Source organism: Dendrobates tinctorius, unplaced genomic scaffold (assembly GCF_039654945.1).
Source record: "Dendrobates tinctorius isolate UK_male_01 unplaced genomic scaffold, ASM3965494v1 ptg000056l, whole genome shotgun sequence".
NCBI lineage: Eukaryota > Metazoa > Chordata > Amphibia > Anura > Dendrobatidae > Dendrobates > Dendrobates tinctorius.
In genome coordinates, this window is record NW_027361724.1 from 6041179 (window position 1) to 6063271 (window position 22093).

Here is a 22093-nt window from a genome sequence, read left to right on the forward strand (position 1 = left end):
GAATGTAGCATGTATGTAGTATGTATGTTGTATGAATGTAGCATATATGTAGTATGTTGTATGAATGTAGTATATATGAAGCATGAATGTAGTATGAATGTAGTATATATGTAGCATGTATGTTGTATGAATGTAGTATGTATGTATTAATGTAGTGTATATGTAGCATGTATGTAGTATGTATCTATGTTGTATTAATGTAGTATGTATGTATGTTGTATGAATGTAGCATGTACAGTGGGGAAAAAAAGTATTTAGTCAGTCAGCAATAGTGCAAGTTCCACCACTTAAAAAGATGAGAGGCGTCTGTAATTTACATCATAGGTAGACCTCAACTATAGGAGACAAACTGAGAAAAAGAAATCCAGAAAATCACATTGTCTGTTTTTTTTTTTTTCATTTTATTTGCATATTATGGTGGAAAATAAGTATTTGGTCAGAAACAAGCAATCAAGATTTCTGGCTCTCACAGACCTGTAACTTCTTCTTTAAGAGTCTCCTCTTTCCTCCACTCATTACCTGTAGTAATGGCACCTGTTTAAACTTGTTATCAGTATAAAAAGACACCTGTGCACACCCTCAAACAGTCTGACTCCAAACTCCACTATGGTGAAGACCAAAGAGCTGTCAAAGGACACCAGAAACAAAATTGTAGCCCTGCACCAGGCTGGGAAGACTGAATCTCCAATAGCCAACCAGCTTGGAGTGAAGAAATCAACTGTGGGAGCAATAATTAGAAAATGGAAGACATACAAGACCACTGATAATCTCCCTCGATCTGGTGCTACACGCAAAATCCCACCCCGTGGGGTCAGAATGATCACAAGAACGGTGAGCAAAAATCCCAGAACCACGCGGGGGGACCTAGTGAATGAACTGCAGAGAGCTGGGACCAATGTAACAAGGCCTACCATAAGTAACACACTACGCCACCATGGACTCAGATCCTGCAGTGCCAGATGTGTCCCACTGCTTAAGCCTGTACATGTCCGGGCCCGTCTGAAGTTTGCTAGAGAGCATTTGGATGATCAAGAGGAGTTTTGGGAGAATATCCTATGGTCTGATGAAACCAAACGAACTGTTTGGTAGAAACACAACTTGTCGTGTTTGGAGGAAAAAGAATACTGAGTTGCATCCATCAAACACCATACCTACTGTAAAGCATGGTGGTGGAAACATCATGCTTTGGGGCTGTTTCTCTGCAAAGGGGCCAGGACGACTGATCCGGGTACATGAAAGAATGAATGGGGCCATGTATCGTGAGATTTTGAGTGCAAACCTCCTTCCATCAGCAAGGGCATTGAAGATGAAACGTGGCTGGGTCTTTCAACATGACAATGATCCAAAGCACACCGCCAGGGCAACGAAGGAGTGGCTTCGTAAGAAGCATTTCAGGGTCCTGGAGTGGCCTAGCCAGTCTCCAGATCTCAACCCTATAGAAAACCTTTGGAGGGAGTTGAAAGTCCGTGTTGCCAAGTGAAAAGCCAAAAACATCACTGCTCTAGAGGAGATCTGCATGGAGGAATGGGCCAACATACCAACAACAGTGTGTGGCAACCTTGTGAAGACTTACAGAAAACGTTTGACCTCTGTCATTGCCAACAAAGGATATATCACAAAGTATTGAGATGAAATTTTGTTTCTGACCAAATACTTATTTTCCACCATAATATGCAAATAAAATGAAAAAAAAACAGACAATGTGATTTTCTGGATTTTTTTTTTCTCAGTTTGTCTCCCATAGTTGAGGTCTACCTATGATGTAAATTACAGACGCCTCTCATCTTTTTAAGTGGTGGAACTTGCACTATTGCTGACTGACTAAATACTTTTTTTCCCCACTGTATGTAGTATGTTGTATGTAGTATGTATGTTGTATGAATGTAGTATATATGTAGTATGTTGTATGAATGTAGCATGTATGTTGTATGAATGTAGTATGTATGTAGTATGTATGAATGTAGTATGTATGTAGTATGTATGTTGTATGAATGTAGCATATATGTAGTATGTATGTATGTTGTATGAATGTAGCATATATGTAGTATGTATGTATGTTGTATGAATGTAGTATATATGTAGTATGTATGTTGTATGAATGTAGCATGTATGTATGTTGTATGAATGTAGTATACATGTAGTATGCCGGCACAGACCACCGACAGCCGGCACAGACCCCCCGAGAGACCCGTACAGACCACCGGCAGCCAGCACAGGCCCCCGAGAGGCCCGTACAGACCATCGGCAGCCGGCACAGGCCCCCGACAGGCCTGTACAGACCCCCGAGAGGCCCGTACAGACCACCGGCAGCCGGTACAGGCCCCCGAGAGGCTCGTACAGACCACCGGCAGCCGGCACAGGCCCCCGACAGTCGGCACAGACCCCCCGCAGTCGGCACAGACCGCGCATCATGGTGCGCACAGACTGCACGTCATGACATCATTTCAGCAGCCAATCACAGCCACAACAGTGGCTCATTGCATTATGGGGACTTCCGATTCCGGTATCAGATATTGAAAAAATATCGGTACTCGGTATCGGAATTCCGATACAGCGAATATCAGCCGATACCCGATATTTGCAGTATCGGAATGCTCAACACTACTAATAACCAAAAAAAACAATGTGTGTGCATGAGATTTCTGAAATCTCACAGACTTTTTTGACACTGTAATTTAGGATAAAATAGCAGCAAAAACACCTAGTGTGAACTTAGCCTTAGTATAAAGGGGTTGTGCGCCTTTGAGCACAATTTCCCACCCCTCTTTATATGCATTTATTTGTGGCTAAAAATGACTTTTTGCAAACGGTTTCATAAAAAACTCTGCACCATTCGACGTTAGAGATGAATGAGTTACAAATTTTCCCGCTTAGATAGTCAGAGCGAGCTTTTTTTAGATTTTAAAAAAAAAAGAATATTTCTTGGATATGTTAGAAACTTAAGTGAGGAAATCGAAAAATGAAAATTATCCATTCTTTTTTTTATTTTTTTTTTCGGCTGAGCACCTTTTTCCTTTTTATTATTTACTTCTTTTTTTTTTTTGTATTTTTCTCTTTTTGCTAGCAGAGAATCTTTTTACTTTCTCTTTTCTATTTATGTATTTATTTTAGTTTTTTTTTATGTATTTTTCACTTTTTGTTAGCTGTGAACCTTTTTGCTTTATTTATGCTTTTTTTTAGAATTTTTTTTGTATTTTTCTCTTTTTGCTTCCTGACTTGGAACATGTACAAAGTGTGACTAGGAGCAGCCACAAAAGCCCCTATTGCATTACGCCGTCAATTATTCATTGACTCCTGTAATAGGAGTCAATAAGGGTACATGAGATGCTGGAAACAACACGACATATGCTGTATACATCAGACTCCGAGGATGCTGCCACCTAAACTGAAGATTCGGACATTTATTTCACTTTTCAGCCATCTATGCGTATTGTGACTGGAGGAGGATAAAGAGATCTTTCTACTATGTTTGCTGCTGCTACAAAGAACTTTGTAAAGCAAGTGGGTGATGGCGGCAGGCTGGTTCCTGTACCCAACCTCAGCGAGGCAGACAAGTACCAGCCGCTGAGCCTCGTGATAAAGAAGAAGCGCTGCTTTTTGTCCCGAAAATACAAATATATCTCAACTCCTTTTACCCTGAAGGATATTCTTAATGGAGATAAGGAAATTTCTGCAGGTAATTCCTTATGGTGTGTCAGTTAAAGGGCTCGTCTGAGTTTATGACCTTCATGACTTCGGCCTCATTTAGACGTCCGATTTTTAATGTACGTGAAAAAAAAAAGTTTTTCATCCGTATGTGGTTAATGTATGATATATTTTTTTTTTCAATCTGATTTTTTTTTTTTTTCTTATGCCAAAAAAACAAAATCAAATCTTCTCCTGCCCATTACAATGTTAGGGCTCACGCACACGACCGATTTTCTTGCGATCTTCATAGATAGCTCTCATACCTATGTTATTTTATGGGGTTGTGCACAGGTCCAAATTTTTCCTCGGTCAAAGGATAATATCGGTGACATGTCTGATTTTGATCCGAGTGTTGGATCAAAATCGATGATGGAAGTCTATGGGTTCGCGGAAAATATTGGACCGCACCCAGATGTCATCCGCGTTCTGTTCGATTTTCACGGACTGACATAATGAAGAAACTTTTTCTTTTCCCTCTCCACCACTGAGAGAAACTGAACTGAGAAAAATCGGACTGTTTTTCTTGAATGGAGTGAAAATGGTCGCGTGACCCTACCCTTAGAAACAGGCAGCACTGGGGTGTGGCACTCGGATGTTTTCAGTGATTTTTCACAGAGCCATAGACTTGTAAGTGATCCATGACTCCCATCAAAAATGGACATGTATCCGTGATTTTTTTTTTTTTTTTTTGCGAACACACAGTCCGGAACCCCCCCCCACAGATATGTGAATAGCAACATAGACTTTAAGGGGTATGTGCTGCATCAATAAAAAGAATTGACAGGCAATCAATATCAGATAGGTGGGGTCTGACCAGGTGGCACCTCCACTGCTCAGCTGTCTTCAGCTCTGGTGTGAAGTAGCACAGCTCCGTTCACTGTGTAGTGGGCGTTCTCCAGTACTGAAACTCAGCTCGTATTGAAATAAATAGGACCCGAGCTGCAGTTCTCAGCAATGGCCACTACACAGTGAACGGAGCTGTGCTGCTCCAATTGGATTACTGTTTACCGTTAGCCAACGCTGGAGCTGAAAGCCGCTCCCCGGCCATAAACAGCATTTATCACCAATGCCCCAGATAAGTGATAAATGTATGCTCACAAGGGTCAACCTCTGGGACCCCCACCAATAACAGAGGTCCTGGGTCTCCTGTATGAGTTGAGCATAAATGTGCATGTGTGACTACTGCTCTATCAACTTCTGTGTGACTGACAGGACCAGCTCCCGATTTTTTTGTGGGCCCCAGGTGAAAGAGTTTGGCTGGAGTCACACTAACCTGCGCAAATACGGTCAGTATTTTACATGCGTAATACGGATGACAGACCCCTAAACAGTGCTCCGTATGTCATCCGTAATCAAGGTGTGGTCGCGTATTTTGCTCATGTCAGCATCTGTATGTAATCCGTATGGCATCCGTATGGTGAGATTTTCTCGCAGGCTTGCAAAATGGACATATAATGGAGCCCTATGACAGTTTTAATAAAGAAATGAAAGAATAGATATAGACACATAGAATGCATATATATATATATAATATATGCATTCTATGTGTGTATTCTATGTGTCTATATCTATTCTTTCTTTATTAAACCTGTCAGTGTGAGTTTACTGTATCGTGCACTGAATTGCCGGCTTTTCTAAAAGACACCTGGTGCGTATTTCTCGCAAGTCACATGTGTGGTCCGTGTGTAATCCGTATTTTTTGCGCACCCATAGACTTGCATTGGCGTACTACGGGCGTAGTACGCTGACAATCGCAGCATGCTGCGAGTGGCACGGACCGTAGAATACGGAGGAGAAATATACGGCTGTTGGGAGCTGTCCCATAGAGAATCATTGGTCCGTGTGTAATGCGTGCTTTTAGCGCCTCTCACTCTCCCGTATTCCTCGCCAGTGTGACCCCGGCCTTTCAGTGAGCCTCTTTAACACATACCACGATTCCTGATGCACAGACAAGAAATATAGGTATAGTACAATGCAAAATATTTCACTTCTTACATTGCATGAATGATATCTATTGTAATCTGGCAAATCCTGGCAATGCACAGTGCGTGCCCTGGGGGGATTCAAAAGTCTGCAGTCACACAAAGTGACACACAGAGTGACTACAGACTTTTCATTTCAAACAGTCCTCCATACAGTATTATGGGCACCACATAGTCCACCATACAGTATTATGGGCACCACATAGTCCTCCATGCAGTATTATGGGCACCACATAGTCCACCATACAGTATTATGGGCACCACATAGTCCACCATACAGTATTATGGGCACCACATAGTCCTCCATACAGTATTATGGGCACCACATAGTCCTCCATGCAGTATTATGGGCACCACATAGTCCTCCATGCAGTATTATGGGCACTACATAGTCCTCCATGCAGTATTATGGGCACTACATAGTCTTCCATGCAGTATTATGGGCACTACATAGTCCTCCATACAGTATTATGGGCACCACATAGTCCTCCATGCAGTATTATGGGCACCACATAGGCCTCCATACAGTATTATGGGCACTACATAGGCCTCCATGCAGTATTATGGGCACTACATAGTCCTCCATGCAGTATTATGGGCACCACATAGTCCTCCATGCAGTATTATGGGCACCATATATGGCTCCATACAGTATTACAGGCCCCATATATTGGTCCATATAGAATAATGGGCCCCATATATTGTTCCATACAGTATAATGGTCCCATATAGTTCTCCATACAGTATAATGGCCCCCTACATTGCTCCATACAGTATTATGGGCCCAACATTTTGCTCCATACAGTATAATGGCCCCATATTGTGCTCCATACATAAAAAATAAATAAACACTCACCTCTCCTCGTTCCCTGCTGCTCCGGTCTCCTCAGCATCTTCTGGAACTCTACACTGCTCGGTAGAGGGCATGCTGAAGGGACATCTTCGCGCACTCTGCCATGAGATGTCACAGAGTCAGAAGACGCTGAAGATACTGGAGCTGCGGGCACTGGGGAAAGCTAAGTATTTGAGGGGGGCTGGTGCCAGCACTAGCACCCGACTCCTTCCGACTCATGGTCCTCATAGCATGCCAGTGTCATCGACAGCGAGGGGGCCCCCCCCGTTCGTTCAGGGCCCCAGCACTTACCCAAGTACGCCGGATGGTGACGCAGGCCCTGCTGACAGAGATAACTGTTACGTCCAATAGAAGTAAAAGGAGTGGTGGTCACAATTTGCACGTCTGCTACATTCACATATTGGACACTAGGATTCCCTTTCTCATGAACAGTGTGACCTCTCATACATTTATCACCTATGCACCTACTTTGTTTTAGGGACAACCCTTTTCATTCCAGTTTAATAAAAACTAGTAGGGCACTAAGGGAGAATCAGACTATACACTGGGACACAACAATCATACTGTGTGTGGGGGCATTAAGGGGCATCACCACTGTTTAGCAGCACTTAGGGAATATCAATACGGTGCGAGGACAGTGAGAGAAGATCATATGTGTGAGGCCACAAGGGGGTTATTACACTATACGGGACCACTAATGGGGTATCATTACTATATGGGGACATGTATAAGGAATTAATACTACATAGGGACATTATTACTGTGAGTGGGCAACAAATGGGTATTGTTATTTTAAGGGGTCAACAAGGGGGAATCATACTGTGTGGAATGCACTAAGGGAGCATCACTGCTATATATAGATATGTGGGGGGAATAAAGTGATATTACTGTGAGAGGCCATCACTATTGTATGGGGGTCAGGAAAGGGGACCTAAGGGTTGACAATTATTGTGTAGAGTACCGTGAGGGTGGGCTCTATTACTGTGCAGGGACACTACTGCCCTATTATTGTATGGGGGCAGTAAAGAGGACCTAAGTGGTGGCTATTACTGTGTGGGGTGCCATGAGGGCACAGTGTGGGTCACTGTTTGCTATTGTTATTTTTAATATCTCGAAGGCACTATTATTTTTAGGGGCTTTATCTTATTTTTTTACAATCAATTTGTTTTTGTTTTTTCCATAGGTGTCAGTTCTTATCAACTGCTGAATTACGAAGATAAGTCGGATGTGTCTTTAAACAGGAGGCACGGGAATCAGATCATGAATGATGTCGGGATGAATATCTACGGGTCCGATTCTGTTGCAGTTAAAGCTTCTTTTGGCATTGTGACCAAACACGAAGTAGAAGTCCCCACTCTCCTAAAGGAGCTGATATCCAGGTAGGCTATCACATCATACCTGCATGTCGCTCTGGGGCGTAGCTATAGGGGGCAGAGGTAGCCGTCACATCCAAACCCTGGGGCCTGAAGGAGTATAAGTCTCCTCAATCACATGAGAAGAAACCAGAGTTATAAATGGCTTATAGTAAAGGGCCCTGTTACAGATTCTGCATTTAGGGCCTAGGAGCTATGCCTCATCCTGAGTGTCCTTGGATAACTTGTCAGTAAACAGCAGCCACCAATGAAAAAATAAGGCCGGGGTCACACTGGCGATTAAATCGGACGAATGCAATGCGATAAAAAATTGCATTGCATTCGTCCAATGTTATTCTATGGGGCAGCTCCCATCATGCGATTTTTGATCGGATCCGATCCTCGGACCGAGACAATCGCAGCATGCCGCGATTGTCACCGATTTTCGGATCGGATTCGACAATACAAGTCTATTGGGGGCGAGAAAAAATGGGACTAAAAACGGACTAGATGTGTGACTTGCGATAAAATCGCACCCGGTGTCCTTTAGCAAAAGCCGGCAATTCTTCCAATACAGTAAAATCACAGAGACCGGTTAAATAAAGAATGAATAGATCTAGACACATATATATATATTTTATACATGTCATAGAGACACATTAATATATATATTACAAATTCATACAGTTCATCAGAGCAGAATAGCCGCAGAAACATTTGCCGGCTTTTGTCTAATTATTCTCCTGCCCGACATGAAATGACACATGGTTTACATATAGTTAACCATTTCATTTCATGTTTTTTTTGTTATGTCTATCACTATTAATTAGTTGAGGGTTTGTGGGTAAAATTTTGGACTTGTAGGGGTTAATTTAAGGGGTTAATTCGTTGTATGAAATTACGGGGACTCCCTGCAGCTTCAGTGACATCAGCAGGAGTCCCTGCAATTTCATACAACGAATTAACCCCTTAAATTAACCCCTACAAGTCCAAAATTTTACCCACAAACCCTCAACTAATTAATAGTGATAGACATAACAAAAAAAACATGAAATGAAATGGTTAACTATATGTAAACCATGTGTCATTTCATGTCGGGCAGGAGAATAATTAGACAAAAGCCGGCAAATGTTTCTGCGGCTATACTGCTCTGATGAACTGTATGAATTTGTAATATACATATTAATGTGTCTAGATCTATTCATTCTTTGTGTGGGGAAACCTGTCATTGGGCTCCATTATATGTCCATTTAGCTACCCTGCGAGAAAATCTCGCCAGACGGATGTCAAACGGATCCTTACATGCGATTAAAATCGCATCAATTACGAAAAATCGCATCAAAAACGGATCAATGGTTAAGATACCTTTGTGCGATTTCGGACTGTTAAAATGGGACCGATTTTTTTAATGGTTGTGTGTGACTCCAGCCTAAAAGTTTTTTTTTTTTCCATCTTGGAGGGTAGAATAGGAAAGTGCTTGCAAAACCAAACAACTTTCCAGTTTAGTATTTGTAAAAAAATAAAATGACATGGTTCTCCTTACAAGAGCTTTACTATTGAGCTTGTAAGCACTGCACTGAGGATGGCCAGGATCGTACTATTAACTCCCGGTCCGGCCAGCTTAGTATCACTGTGCTTCCAATGCTGCAGATTCAAGACCACCTCGTATGGCGGCATCGGGAGCGCCCAGTTGGGGACAGCGGTGCGATGATGCTGCTGGTTCAAGCTGTTAATAAATTCGGCTGGCTGGGGAGCAGTGAGCTCCTGAAGGAAGGAGACAGGACCCTTTTAATTAGTGTAAAATAACATTTACCCTTCCCAGGTCCGGTTCTTTTGACAAAACTGCTGCCCCGCTCTTTGATGATCGGATGCAGCGGTGACATCACATCAGCAGCACTTGCGCCAGTTAGTGAGCTTAGCAGTTTAGCTGATGAAGACGGCGCAAACCACCGCTGCAGCCGATCAACAAAGACTGGCAGAGTGGAGGAGATACAGCGCCCAACCTGGGGAAGATAAATAAAGCTCGTGTTCTCATCACAATGGTGGCTTTATGGGAAAATCCTGCAGATGTGTGCTCTCATTGCAGTGCCCTAATATATGTAACATCATACAGTTTCATGTGTTATGAAAAGCTTCCCACGATGAGCTTTTGATGTTGCAGATTTTCTGCTTCATTTCTGCACCCACTAAGTAAAATAGATTACTTGCATTTTTTCAAAAATAAGCAGCCTAAAAAAACTCACCAAAAATTCAGCGTAGCCTAACAGGTGCAGAAAATCTGGGACATCAAATACTCATTGTAGGAATGTAGCGTAAATCGTAGATTTCTGCAATGAATGTACTGAGGATTTGGCTGTCTTCATTGCCAGGTTTCCCAAAATCATTATTTTTCTGGAAATTGTATTCAACATTGTTTTATGGACACATTTGAAAACAGTAACGGATGATGAATATTTGAAGTGGTCTATGTCTACAGCGCAGTGTACTGATAGGAACACATCCCCATTTCTGTCTGCATCTGCAACTTCTGAATTAAACATCATCAAAGTCATTATTGGGCTCTGTTCACATCTGTGTTGGACAATCCATTCATAGCCTCCATTGCAGATCAGAAGAAGAACAGAATATTGGGCAAATCCCCAGTCCATGGGGGTCCATGGGGAGCCGCTGGGGTCCGACATGTTAGACATCCTGCATGGCTGTTAAATGCTGAAGCAGAAAAAAATAATTTAAAACCTCCTCAGATGTAAATAGATAAGGCTGAGGTCACATGAGCGTTGATTCTCTCATGTGAAATAATCAGATCAATTCTATTAATGACACCCCGATCATACTCTGATCAGAGTTTGAGCCGAGTGTCAACTTAGTGTGATCCGATTTTCTTGGATGAGAAGATGGAGAGCAAGATTTCTCCATTCTGTCAGTCAGCGGAAATTGGACTGCACTCAGATGTCATCCAAGTGCATTTCCAACACTTGAATGGGTCGCGCCATCCGATCTGGGCTGCAAATCGCAGCGAATGTGCGCTCCGAATCGGCACCACAGATCTGCACTGCTCCATAGAGCATCAGATGGCTCGTGTGTGCGAGACGCCCGTAAGAGACATTACTGGATGTAATACATGAATCCAGGTTATGATGAATTGCAATTACCCTGGAAAATATTGTCATTGGTGCACTGGTGACATCTCCTGGAAGAATTACAGAACTACAAATAAGCTGGAGTCAGTGTAGTACAGTATGTATGACAGATATATAGTAGAGATGACTCTGGTCCTTGTCTGCTTGGAGCGAGACTAGTAAACCAACTACTTGCTAGAATTCCCAGCACCTCTTATGATCTGTAGACCTGGTGCGCCATCATCCTTGCACCATGATACAACTCCAGGACTGCTAATCAGAAGAGACACTGTCAGGTAGGTGTCTTGCAGGGCTAAAGTGTCTGGCGTGCTCGAAAAACATGTGCGAGTCTCTGCGGCTGCGAGACATGCAGGGATTGCCTGCGTTGCGGCTGTTGAACAGCTGCGAGACGTACACTCGTGGGGACTTGAACATATTATTTGCACACACCGAAGACACTCGGTTAGCACAAGAGCATACTCGGATAACACCTTATCTGAATATGTTCCCTCATCACTAGTAGCAAACAAAGAACGTGCAAGATATCTATCTGCACAATGTGTGTATTGATACTAAAGCTAATGACACCTGGTCTCATTTTTCGGCCATAGTGCTAATAATTGGGCTGTGCGGATGGGAAATGGGTGGGATATGGCATTAATTGATGCGGGTCCCAAGCCTGGAAAAAATCAGACTGCATTCAGATGACATCTGAGTGCAGTCCGATTTTCATTGACTGACAGAATGGAGAAGTTGAAGACATTATTTATTTTTTTTTTTCTCCCGCCTTCTCCTCATTTGAGAAAACCGGAGCACACTATGATCAAACTCTGATCATAGTTTGATCAGAGTCTCATCAGCCCAAATCTTTCGGATGAGAGAAAATATGGCGGTGTGACCCTAGAGCCGAAAACATTTTTGCCAACTTTCCCGGAATATTTGTGAGCCTCCAAGAATAAGAGAAGACTTTTCAGACTTTTTGAAGAGTTAGCAAGTCCCCAAAAAAAGTTGGAGAACAGGGTGTGGAGAGGCAGGGAACGAGGTGTGTTAATGTGAAGCATGAGTGAGGAGCGTGTCTTTACATGAACGGGGTGTTTGTAGCCAAAAACTACAAATACTTGCTAACTTTTGAAGGCGAGTCTCCATGATGGGGGGCGTCAAGATTTCTTAATGAGATACTATGGGCAAACTTCATACACTAGTCTTCTGGAGATCCTGAAGATATGGTGTGTGTGATACAGGAGTCAGAACCCCTGTTATATTCACACTAGGTGAACTTTGCCTGGATTATCACATTGTCATTTGTGAATTTTATGTATAAAAAAACTGTTTCAACTGCATGTGATGTCTCCTCCACCATCCATAGACCTCCGCCTTAGATCGCTGTGTAATATTACATTATGCCCTCAGTTTACTTATCCTTTAAAAAGGGTATCAATAAGTCACCAAGTCCTGCACTGTCAGTGCTCCCAGAATACCACCTTCATATGGTCATATTACATTATTTCTGTAGTAGGAAAATATAATCTCTGTCTACAATCTCTGATCACTCTTCTTATTCGTAGGACAATTGACTTGGATCATTGTTTAGTTCGGCAATCAAGAGAAAATGGGAAGGAAATCTTATGTGTGGTCATGGAGAGCATCCGGACAACTCGCCAGTGTTCTCTGTCTGTCCATGCTGGGATGCGGGGAGAAGCCATGAGGGTAAGTCTGAAGATCTGACACTTTCCTATATCCCAACATTGTGACTGTGATGACAATCAGAAAGGCTGTAGCCATGTTGACATGACATCAGCGTTGCAAACAATAAAGACTGGGGCAGAGGTGGAGAGCTGGCGCTGGACCCTGGGAGGGTAAGTAATGCGCAGTTGTGATTTTTATAACTATCACAGTTTATAGACTAAAATTTTCTGAAAGCAGTAATCTCCTTTAAGTTGTCTTATCCTATGGACAGGACAAAATGTACTGATCACTGAGGCTCTAACCGCTATGACCCTCAATGATCCTTAGAATCGTTCTCTGGAACCAGGGTGGAAACTGAGATCTGCAGAGCCCCATCCTGAATGGATCTGTAACAGGTGACCAGATGCAACAGCGGAAGCTCCAGGTGGAAACAACAATTTATTTATTGGATTAATGATATGAAATGGAAGCAGAGATACTGAAATTTACAAATCAGTATTTGGCAAGCAACAGTCTCTAGAAGTTTCTGCAGCTTCCTGAGCCTGGATGAGGGCCGCTGCTCCACCTCACTAGCTGCACGTTTTTCTTACAAAGTCTATAAACGCTCTCTGGGCCGCTCTAGCATCAGCCAGACCATGGCTAATCTGCAGTCCTCCCCCCTGCTCACGCCCAGTACCGTAAGTCCGTGCTGGAAATGATGGCCCGTCTCACACATCTCCTTCAATGACTGACCCAGACTGGAGTCTCTGGCCGGGTATTCTCAGAGTCACCTGAGTGCTTGACCATCGACGAGCATCTCCTCGGTTCATAGTGGTGGAGGCTGATTCTCAACTCTTGACCAGCGTTTTCTAGGTCAGGAACCTTGACCGTCGTCTTTCGAGTCTTCGGTGCTTGACCATCGACGAATGCAGTCTGGACTTTGACCAGCGTAGCTCTGGTCTTCGGTGCTTGACCGTCATCGTCTAGGTCCTGGTCTCTTCTTAAGCCAGCAGCTGACTTCAGCATGTAAGTGACGAGAGCATATAATGTCACTGCCATGTGACCCCAGTCCCATGCACGCCAAAGTCAGCTGCTGGCCCTGATGGGTCTTTGCGCTGCAATACACTTCAACTGAATGTAAGTCCAAGGACACACATCCAGCTAATGTATTTGGTGGTATCAGTGGGCTCGTCACCCATCGGTAGTTATGCCCCTGTCTGCATGTGATGCAATCTTAAAAAAGTTTTTTTCCGCCTGTTTCTCTGGATATTGGCTTTTTTTATCATAACATATATGTTATTTACTAATTAATTTTCTTGTTCACTTTTTAATCTCAGTTTCACATAATTGATGAGAAAAACCACAAAGGACGTGACAAAGCTATTGTATTCCCAGCGCACACGACCATAGCGTTCAGTATTTTTGATCTGTACATTCACCTAGATGGTCACTTTGGTAAGTTTCACACAATTAGAAAACCCTTATTAAATTTACCGTTAAGTCATTGTAAGATATCATGATCTCCGTGATATTTATCCTTGTTTTCCAGAGCTATGTGTATCCTCCGCTTCTAAAGGAGGTTTTGAGAAGATGCCCAGTAGATCTTTTTCATTAAATGCCATACGGAACACCTTGTATCGCACGGGCATCTTATTCACTGGTAAGAAGGGGAACCAGGGGGTTTGTTAAGACACTATCATGATTGCTGCCATGAATGGACGGAGCCCTGTCAGCATACCATGACAGCCTGTGGTCTTAGTGACAATGATGATGCTTGTGTTCTGCACCCTACAGGAGCAGCAGCGTTGACCGTGTCCTTTGAGGTTCTTATAGGAATCTTTTTGCGCTTGTTAAAATAATGCAAATAATTTTTAAACCTATTTCCTACGATCAAACCTTAGGACCCTCCTGTATTAGCCAGCATGTAGAACTGCTAACAGAATGGGTTTTGCATTGCCAGACCTACTCCATCCATATGTGACATTCATTAAAATGACCAGCGGTGGAAAATGCTCACATACAAATTTGCTTGTCAAGCTGTGCTCCTTTTCCTAGGAAATTGAGCACCTCTAATAGATTGCTGGAAACACAAGCAAAGCACAGAATGAAAAATGTGCAAAAATACCCTGCAGTAAGACCTATAATAGTAGTCAGCAAGTGCTGATAAAAAGATGACAACAAATACAGGGTATTTAGTCGATACTTGTTTTGCAAAAAAAGGATGCTAAGCTGCTCCACCACGTCAAGGTAACCCTATTGAAACAGTCCCTATCTGATATATTTAAAACCTGAACATGTGAACAGTGTCTAAATGAGCAGGATTAAGACAAGCGCTTACCTGTATGGGCTCGGGGCGTGAGACAGCTCCTTTTGTGCATGTCACACAAGAGAGGGGTGGGGTCTCTCAAATCATGCATAAGCACGAAAAAAACTGGATTAAAAACACATGTGAAATGCACAAATGTGAACAAGTCCGTAGGACAATGTTCACACCACCCACCGATTGAAACACAAACAAAGTACAGAATGAAAAATGTGCAAAAATACCCTGCAGTAAGACCTATAATAGTAGTCAGCAAGTGCTGATAAAAAGAAATACAGGGTATTTAGTCGATACTTTTTTTGCACGAGCCCATACAGGTAAGCGCCTGTCTTAATCCTGCTCATTTAGACACTGTTCACATGTTCAGGTTTTAAATATATTAGATAGGGACTGTTTCAATAGGGTTACCTTGACGTGGTGGAGCAGCTTAGCATACATCATTTTGCAAAAAAAAATTATCGACTAAATACCCTGTATTTGTTGTCATCTTTTTATCAGCACTTGCTGACTACTATTATAGGTCTTACTGCAGGGTATTTTTGCACATTTTTCATTCTGTGCTTTGTTTGTGTTTCAATCGGTGGGTGGTGTGAACATTGTCCTACGGACTTGTTCACATTTGTGCATTTCACATGTGTTTTTAATCCAGAGATTGCTGGAAGTCTAGACTCCAGGCAATAAACTAAAGAATTAAAAATCCCTCTGTTCCTGAGAATTAAGATTTTTTTTTTAGGGCGCAGACAGAAGGCCGTCTTTCTCTTGCGAGGATCACATCGCAGTGCACGAACTGGCCTGGCACCTCTCCTGACCTGAACGTGACAGCGTGATGTATTCCTATGCAGATGTCACGCTTGGGTCAGGAGAGCAGATGGTCAGTCCGAGGATTGCGATGCGAGCCGGCGGTCAGTCCGAGGATTGCGATTCGAGCCGACGGTCAGTCCGAGGACTGCGATGCGAGCCGGCGGTCAGTCCGAGGATTGCGATTCGATCCTCTCACTAGAAATAGGACCGTATGTCTGCAGCTTTAACAAGTAACTTGAAAGGCTGCTTGTTTTAGCAACTGTTTTGCACTTTTAAGATGATGAGACAACCCTTTTAAAAACAGTATTTCTATGAAAAAATTTTAACTAATTATTGCTTTATTGGGCAGGAAAAAGAACAATGGATATCATTGCAAATGAAGATTCCTACATGGATGACATATTTTCTGATTACTATGACAAGGCTGCCAGCATGACTGACATTTCTACTACCTACATGCGAGAAGGCGCTCACATTCGATCTAACCTCCTGAATAATAATATTCCCAAGGGGCCGTGCGCTCTGTGCGGGATGGGAAACTCCAAAAGAGAGACCGTGTATGGCTGCTTTGAGTGCTCTTACAATGGCCAGAAGTACGTCCGGCTGCACGCTGTACCATGCTTTGACCTGTGGCACAAGAGAATGAAGTGATCTTTGTGTAGGAGACGTTGGTGCCTTCATGTTACATCTCAGGTGAACCCGTGCCACAGCTCTCATCACAATGCACTATGTAAGATGTCTCGTGGCTGTACTGTTTAAGGGTTAATAAGTAAGACGGCCAATAAGCAGACAGTGTCAATTGCATCTATAAACTAGAAAACACAGAAGAGAGAAGGAGATGTTGAAATACAGAAGGCATCAAGGCAGAGGGAGACTCCAAGAGTTGAGCTTCTCAGCACCAGTCATGGCCTCCTGAGGTTCCATCTTCTACTGTATGTCCTAGTACTGATGGTGTGTATTGCATTTGTCCCTGTAGAAAAGAGCCAGATCTCCATTTTGTGGACAAAATAACTTTTTTTTTTTTTTTTTTTTAAATGTAAATATTCCTCCAGTGTCAAAATGGGAAGGGATTGTCACACCTCCGTAACTCCTGTCCATGTAGCCTACTAGTGGATGCATTACATCGATGACTGCAACAGCCGCCTTCTTTTGACGAAGGGGATGTCTTCAAGGGACAACTTCCACATGAACTGAAACTTATTTATTTATTTTTTTTTAAATGTGTATACATAGGATTTTCCATGTACGAGAATGATATACATAGCACAATTTGGCCTGGTAATACCTGGTATTGTGGGGGGAGGGGGAAGCAATGGAATCAAGTTTATTATAGGGTCTTTAAAAAAAAACTCATAAGACTGTGAGGATACAAATATTGGAACACCTACATATTACATCCACAGGAACTTTATGGCATTACATTGTAAATCCATAGGCAGTAATATGGAGTCAATCCCGCTTTGCAGGTCTTGGACTTTGTCTGTGGGCACAATTATTCCAAGAGGATTTGTGAGGCCAGACATTAATGCTTGACAAGAAGCTGAGCTCCCAATCTTCCTTCTGAAAGTGTTCAATGTTCTTGCACACAAAAGTCCCTGAACCATGTCTTTATCGACCTTGCTTTGGTGCACTGGGGCACAGTGATGTGGGGACAGGAAAGGACTTTCCCCAAAGTATTCTCACAGAGTTGGAAGCTACAATTGTCCAAAATGTCTTGGTATGCCGAACCATTATGATTTGCATTCACTGGAGCTAGGTGCCTAACGCGACCCCCAAAAAATAACCCTGTAGCATTGTCCCTCCTCCACCAAACTTTATGGTTGGCACAATGCAGTCAGACAAGTAATGTTCTCCTATAATTCACAAACTCACACTCATCCATCCGATGGCCAGATACAGGAGTGTGATCCATCACTCCATAAAACATGTTTCCACTGCTCCAGAGTCCAGTGGTGCCGGCTTTACACCACTCCATCTGACCCTCAGCATTGTGCTTCGTCATGTAAGGCTTGCATGCAGCTGCTCGGCCATGGAAACTCATGTCATGAAGCTCCTGACACAGTTTTGGGATGATATTAATACCAGAGGAGGTTTGGACTCTGCAGTTAGGAGGCAGCAGAGTGTTGGTGACATTTTTGCCCTCAGCACTTGGTGACCCCACTTTGTAACTCTACATGGTCTCTGTCACGTACACACTTCTCAGCACGTGGCGTGGGGTGCACCCGTAAGGGTTAATTTATCTTCTCTCTCTCAATTCAACACTATAAAGTGAGCATAAGTCACACCCCGATTTCTTAATGCGCTGCCACTACTCATCAAACACAAGGGGTGATGAGTCCCCAAAGTAAGCTACTGTCAGACAATCAAAAAGTCACACACTTTGTGAAAGGGTATGGATTCTTTAGAGCACGCAAGGATCAAACTTATTAAAGATTTTAAGCTTTAATATAAAAATATGCAGTGCTTACAATAAAAGATCTAAAAGGATAAAAATAAAACCACACACAAATATGCAAAACAGTTAAAAAATAAAATGGAAGAAATAACAGAAATACATACTGTCCTTCTGTTTACTTGGGGGAAGGAAAAAAATGAATTATGGATCATAAGCAACATCGGCAGCCCCCACATGTGAGCATCTTGCTTTTGTGCCACCCAGCTTTTTAAAGTTCTCACCATAGGGTCATATTTCCAAGATGACCCAGATTGGCCCATTTAAAAGTTGCTGCTTGTGACTGGATGATGGGCTAAGTTGTCACCCTGGATTTCAAATATCCCGTATCTCCCCCACTCCTCTCTATACAGTCAACAGGAAATATTCTGCCCAGTTACAAACCATCTGCTGACTCCTTTAAAGCTAAGCGTCCAAGAGCGGAGGTGCCGTGTTTGACCCTTTGGGTTTGCAGTACTGGTATATCAAGTTTCACCCTTTTGTTAACTAACTGTAACTCCACTGCTGTTATACCTTCCCCTTATTGATGATATATTTCCTTCACAGTCTTCATTTTATGGCTCCAGTTATTTTGGTTCCTAAATGCTTTTAATTCTGAATGAGAGCACTCACAGGTGATAGTGGAATATTTAGGAGGTAAGAAAGAACTCATGGACATAAGTGACCTCCTATTTCAGGATCACACCGGTATCGTTGCGCTCTTTAGAGCCATTCTTTTACAAATGTTAGTAGAGGCAGGCGGCATGGCGAGGGCCTGGATATTATACACCAATGGCCCTAGACATGAGCTAATGTTCTAAAACAGTCTTGTTTTGGATATCACGCACAGATTTCTATGATAGGGGGCACTTTTCCCCCCTATATTTTGTCCATCTATTCATTCCATATTGTATGGCCATCGTTCACACCTATTCCACCACCACCTCCTTAGGCATGGTCTGTTATAACAGAATTTATTAACCAAATTTTGAGATGTTACTTTATAATAAATGGAGATCTAGACATGTTCCTCACAACCTCTAGAATGTGGTTAGTTTTTATTTTTTTTCGTGCAGGTGCTTTAGTTCAGCTTAGGTGATAAAGACAAAACTTGCAGTGTGTTTATTAGAAATGAAGGATAAGGTATGGATTGACATATAGTACATACATGATTTTTAACAGTGTCAAATCTGTTCCCAGTTTGTCAATGTGACCTTACTCTCATACAGGGTTCAGCCGAGAACTTGTTTGGCCGACAGCTATCTCCACCGACTCCCTGATGCACCTGTGTGCCAACCTCGGCCAAGCGTGCATGTGTCTACAAAGTAGACAGGGAAGAAAGCCACTGCCAGACACCTGGTGCAAGAGTGCACTGTCGGGCACTGCGATTCCACGTTTGATTCTACTTCCATCCAAATCATCTGTTTGGTAGGCCGCCCATACACATTACATAGTTGGCCGGTAAGGCCAAAATTGGTGGGTTTGGAAGACTTTATTCCAAAGTGTATGAGACTTTCAGTCATCGTGCAAAACCATAATAAACAAACGAATTCTAAGGGCTTCGATTAGTGGGGTTCATATATTTTGGATCATGTATCAAGATTAAAAGAACAATAAACTTAGAAACTAATGATTACATTTGACAAAAAATATAGATGTACTCTGTGTAATCCTGAAACAGTCAGTCTGGTAGAAATTCTGCAGACAAGACATAAGTTATTCTCCTGCTAATTGGTACCATTTTTGGTTGGAGCCCTGAAGACGCTCTGCCCTTAAGTCAAGTTTGCGAGGCTCGGATGCTTTTTGTTCCTTCCACAGATAGGGCACGGCAGGGAGGCTCCAGCCGCAGTCAGTTGTCTTTTTGTGTCTTTTCTGTTCATTTACCAGATTACGTAACAAAAATTCTTAAATATAATTCTGGATTAATTATTCAACGGCTCATATACAAAAAAAATCAATCCTTAAAAGATACTTTATTAACCAATCATTAAAAAGTTTTCAAAACTTCAAAAAACAGGCAAACAAAAATAGGCTTATTGCTGATTTTCAAGATCCAGCCACAAACACTAGAGAGTCATTCCAATGTCAGGTAGAGGGTCACAAACCTATTTGTCCCTATAGGGCCCTATATCTCTCTCCTGACAGCGGAGGTTGGCACCCTCTTGATACGCAAATGGCGCCCCCGCTCCTCGGCGGCTCTCCCTAATCACCCTGTTTAATCATCATTAAAACATTTTTTGTCTTTGGGGGGGATTTTTTCAGGGATAATTCTAAGTTATTACCCCTGTCTCCCTTGGCCATATGTTCTGACACCCTCTTTCCTCTTTCTGGGGGAGAAGTGTAGGGGTCAGTAAGGGTCAGCCCACGTGGAGCGGGGGCACCAGAGTAACGTAGGGTGTAAAAGCTCCGCTGTCAGGCAGGGAGACACCTAAATAGGGTTATTTAGACACCTTTTCCTCCCAAAGCAAATGTTTACAAATCTGCCAAAAATTAGAGTTTTTTCCAGTTACTATTCCTTACATTTTTGTCTTGGTGGTTTGTGGCATGGGGTTATTATCTATTATATTTTTGTCCCCGGCCATCTGTTGTACTCCAAGCTAATGTTATTTACATAGGAGTCAACAGGGTGATTAGGGAGAGCCGCCGAGGAGCTGGGGCGCCATTTGCGTATCAAGAGGGTGCCAACCTCCGCTGTCAGGTAGGAGAGAGATATAGGGCCCTATAGGGACAAATAGGTTTGTGACCCTCTACCTGACATTGGAACGACTCTCTAGTGTTTGTGGCTGGATCTTGAAAATCAGCAATAAGCCTATTTTTGTTTGCCTGTTTTTTAAAGTTTTGAAAACTTTTTAATGATTGGTTAATAAAGTATCTTTTAAGGATTGATTTTTTTTTGTATATGAGCCATTTACCAGATTATTTGGACAGTCGCAGTGAAGTTTTATTCTATTTACTTTTCATTTTTTTTCTGTTGATACATGTGGCCTGTTATGTTCCAAATTATGTGAACCCCGCTAAGTCTTTAACAATACTTCTTTTGCTCATTGGTGTATATTACATGAACTGCATCGTACTCTACTTTTATATTGTTATGTATGTATTTTTGGAGTGCTGTGTTTTATTACCTATGTCTCAATAAAATTGTTTTAATAATGACTTTATGGTTGACATGTTTGTAAGTACCTGCGCAAATTGACTCTTCAGAGAGGAAGAGGACCTGAGCTCTAGTGCTGCCAATTGGAAGCAGCAATCCTAAAAGTCAATATCGACCTTTTAGGGTGGTTTCACATTAGCGCTTTTTAAGCGCACGCATGGCCGGGGATAGCTCCGCCCCCGAGCCGGCTCTCTGCCCGGCGTGCCCGCCCCTTGCTTGTAGCGCCGCCTCCTAGCGCACAGCGGCGCCTGCGATCGGCGCACCCTATCTTTAGCATAGGGTGCGCAGATCGTGCGCAGGCCGTGTGCTAGTTGCGCTTTGACCTGCGCTGCGCACTTTTGACGGTGCGCCGTGCGCGCCAAAATCCGAAAAGTTTGATTTTGGCGCGCACGGCGCACCGTCAAAAGTGCGCAGCGCAGGTCAAAGCGCAACTAGCGCACGGCCTGCGCACGATCTGCGCACCCTATGCTAAAGATAGGGTGCGCCGATCGCAGGCGCCGCTGTGCGCTAGGAGGCGGCGCTACAAGCAAGGAGCGGGCACGCCGGGCAGAGAGCCGGCTCGGGGGCGGAGCTACCCCCGGCCGTGCGTGCGCTTAAAAAGTGCTAATGTGAAACCACCCTTACTGAGCCTTGCCATATGTCTTAGGATAAAGCCAAACCAGAATCTCAATTTGCAGACAGTGTTTCGGGGCTTTACCACTACTCAGTGCAAATCTTTTTTTGCTT

At 43.0% G+C, this 22093-nt stretch overlaps 1 protein-coding gene across 2 annotated transcripts; it reads left to right on the forward strand.

Moving 5' to 3' along the window:
- Window positions 1–3465: 3465 nt before the first annotated feature.
- PJVK (pejvakin) lies at window positions 3466–20202 on the forward strand. 2 transcript variants are annotated; one of them, XM_073577458.1, is made up of 6 exons: window positions 3466–3676; window positions 7706–7901; window positions 12559–12700; window positions 13996–14113; window positions 14208–14318; window positions 16132–20202. In XM_073577458.1, exons 1-6 carry the CDS (start codon window positions 3466–3468, stop codon window positions 16431–16433), a joined length of 1080 nt encoding a protein of 359 aa, XP_073433559.1. In that variant the 3' UTR covers window positions 16434–20202. The 2 variants fall into 2 exon arrangements, with proteins under 2 accessions (XP_073433559.1, XP_073433560.1); XM_073577459.1 differs by having other exon boundaries at window positions 14208–14303.
- Window positions 20203–22093: the final 1891 nt, after the last annotated feature.

Bases quoted from the DNA above. Each gene is read 5' to 3' on its own strand.
- PJVK (XM_073577458.1), top strand. From the start codon at position 3,466: ATGTTTGCTGCTGCTACAAAGAACTTTGTAAAGCAAGTGGGTGATGGC. The intron at 3,677-7,705 runs GTAATTCCTTAT...TTTTTTCCATAG, and splicing joins AGATAAGGAAATTTCTGCAG to GTGTCAGTTCTTATCAACTG. The intron at 14,319-16,131 runs GTAAGAAGGGGA...TTTATTGGGCAG, and splicing joins CACGGGCATCTTATTCACTG to GAAAAAGAACAATGGATATC.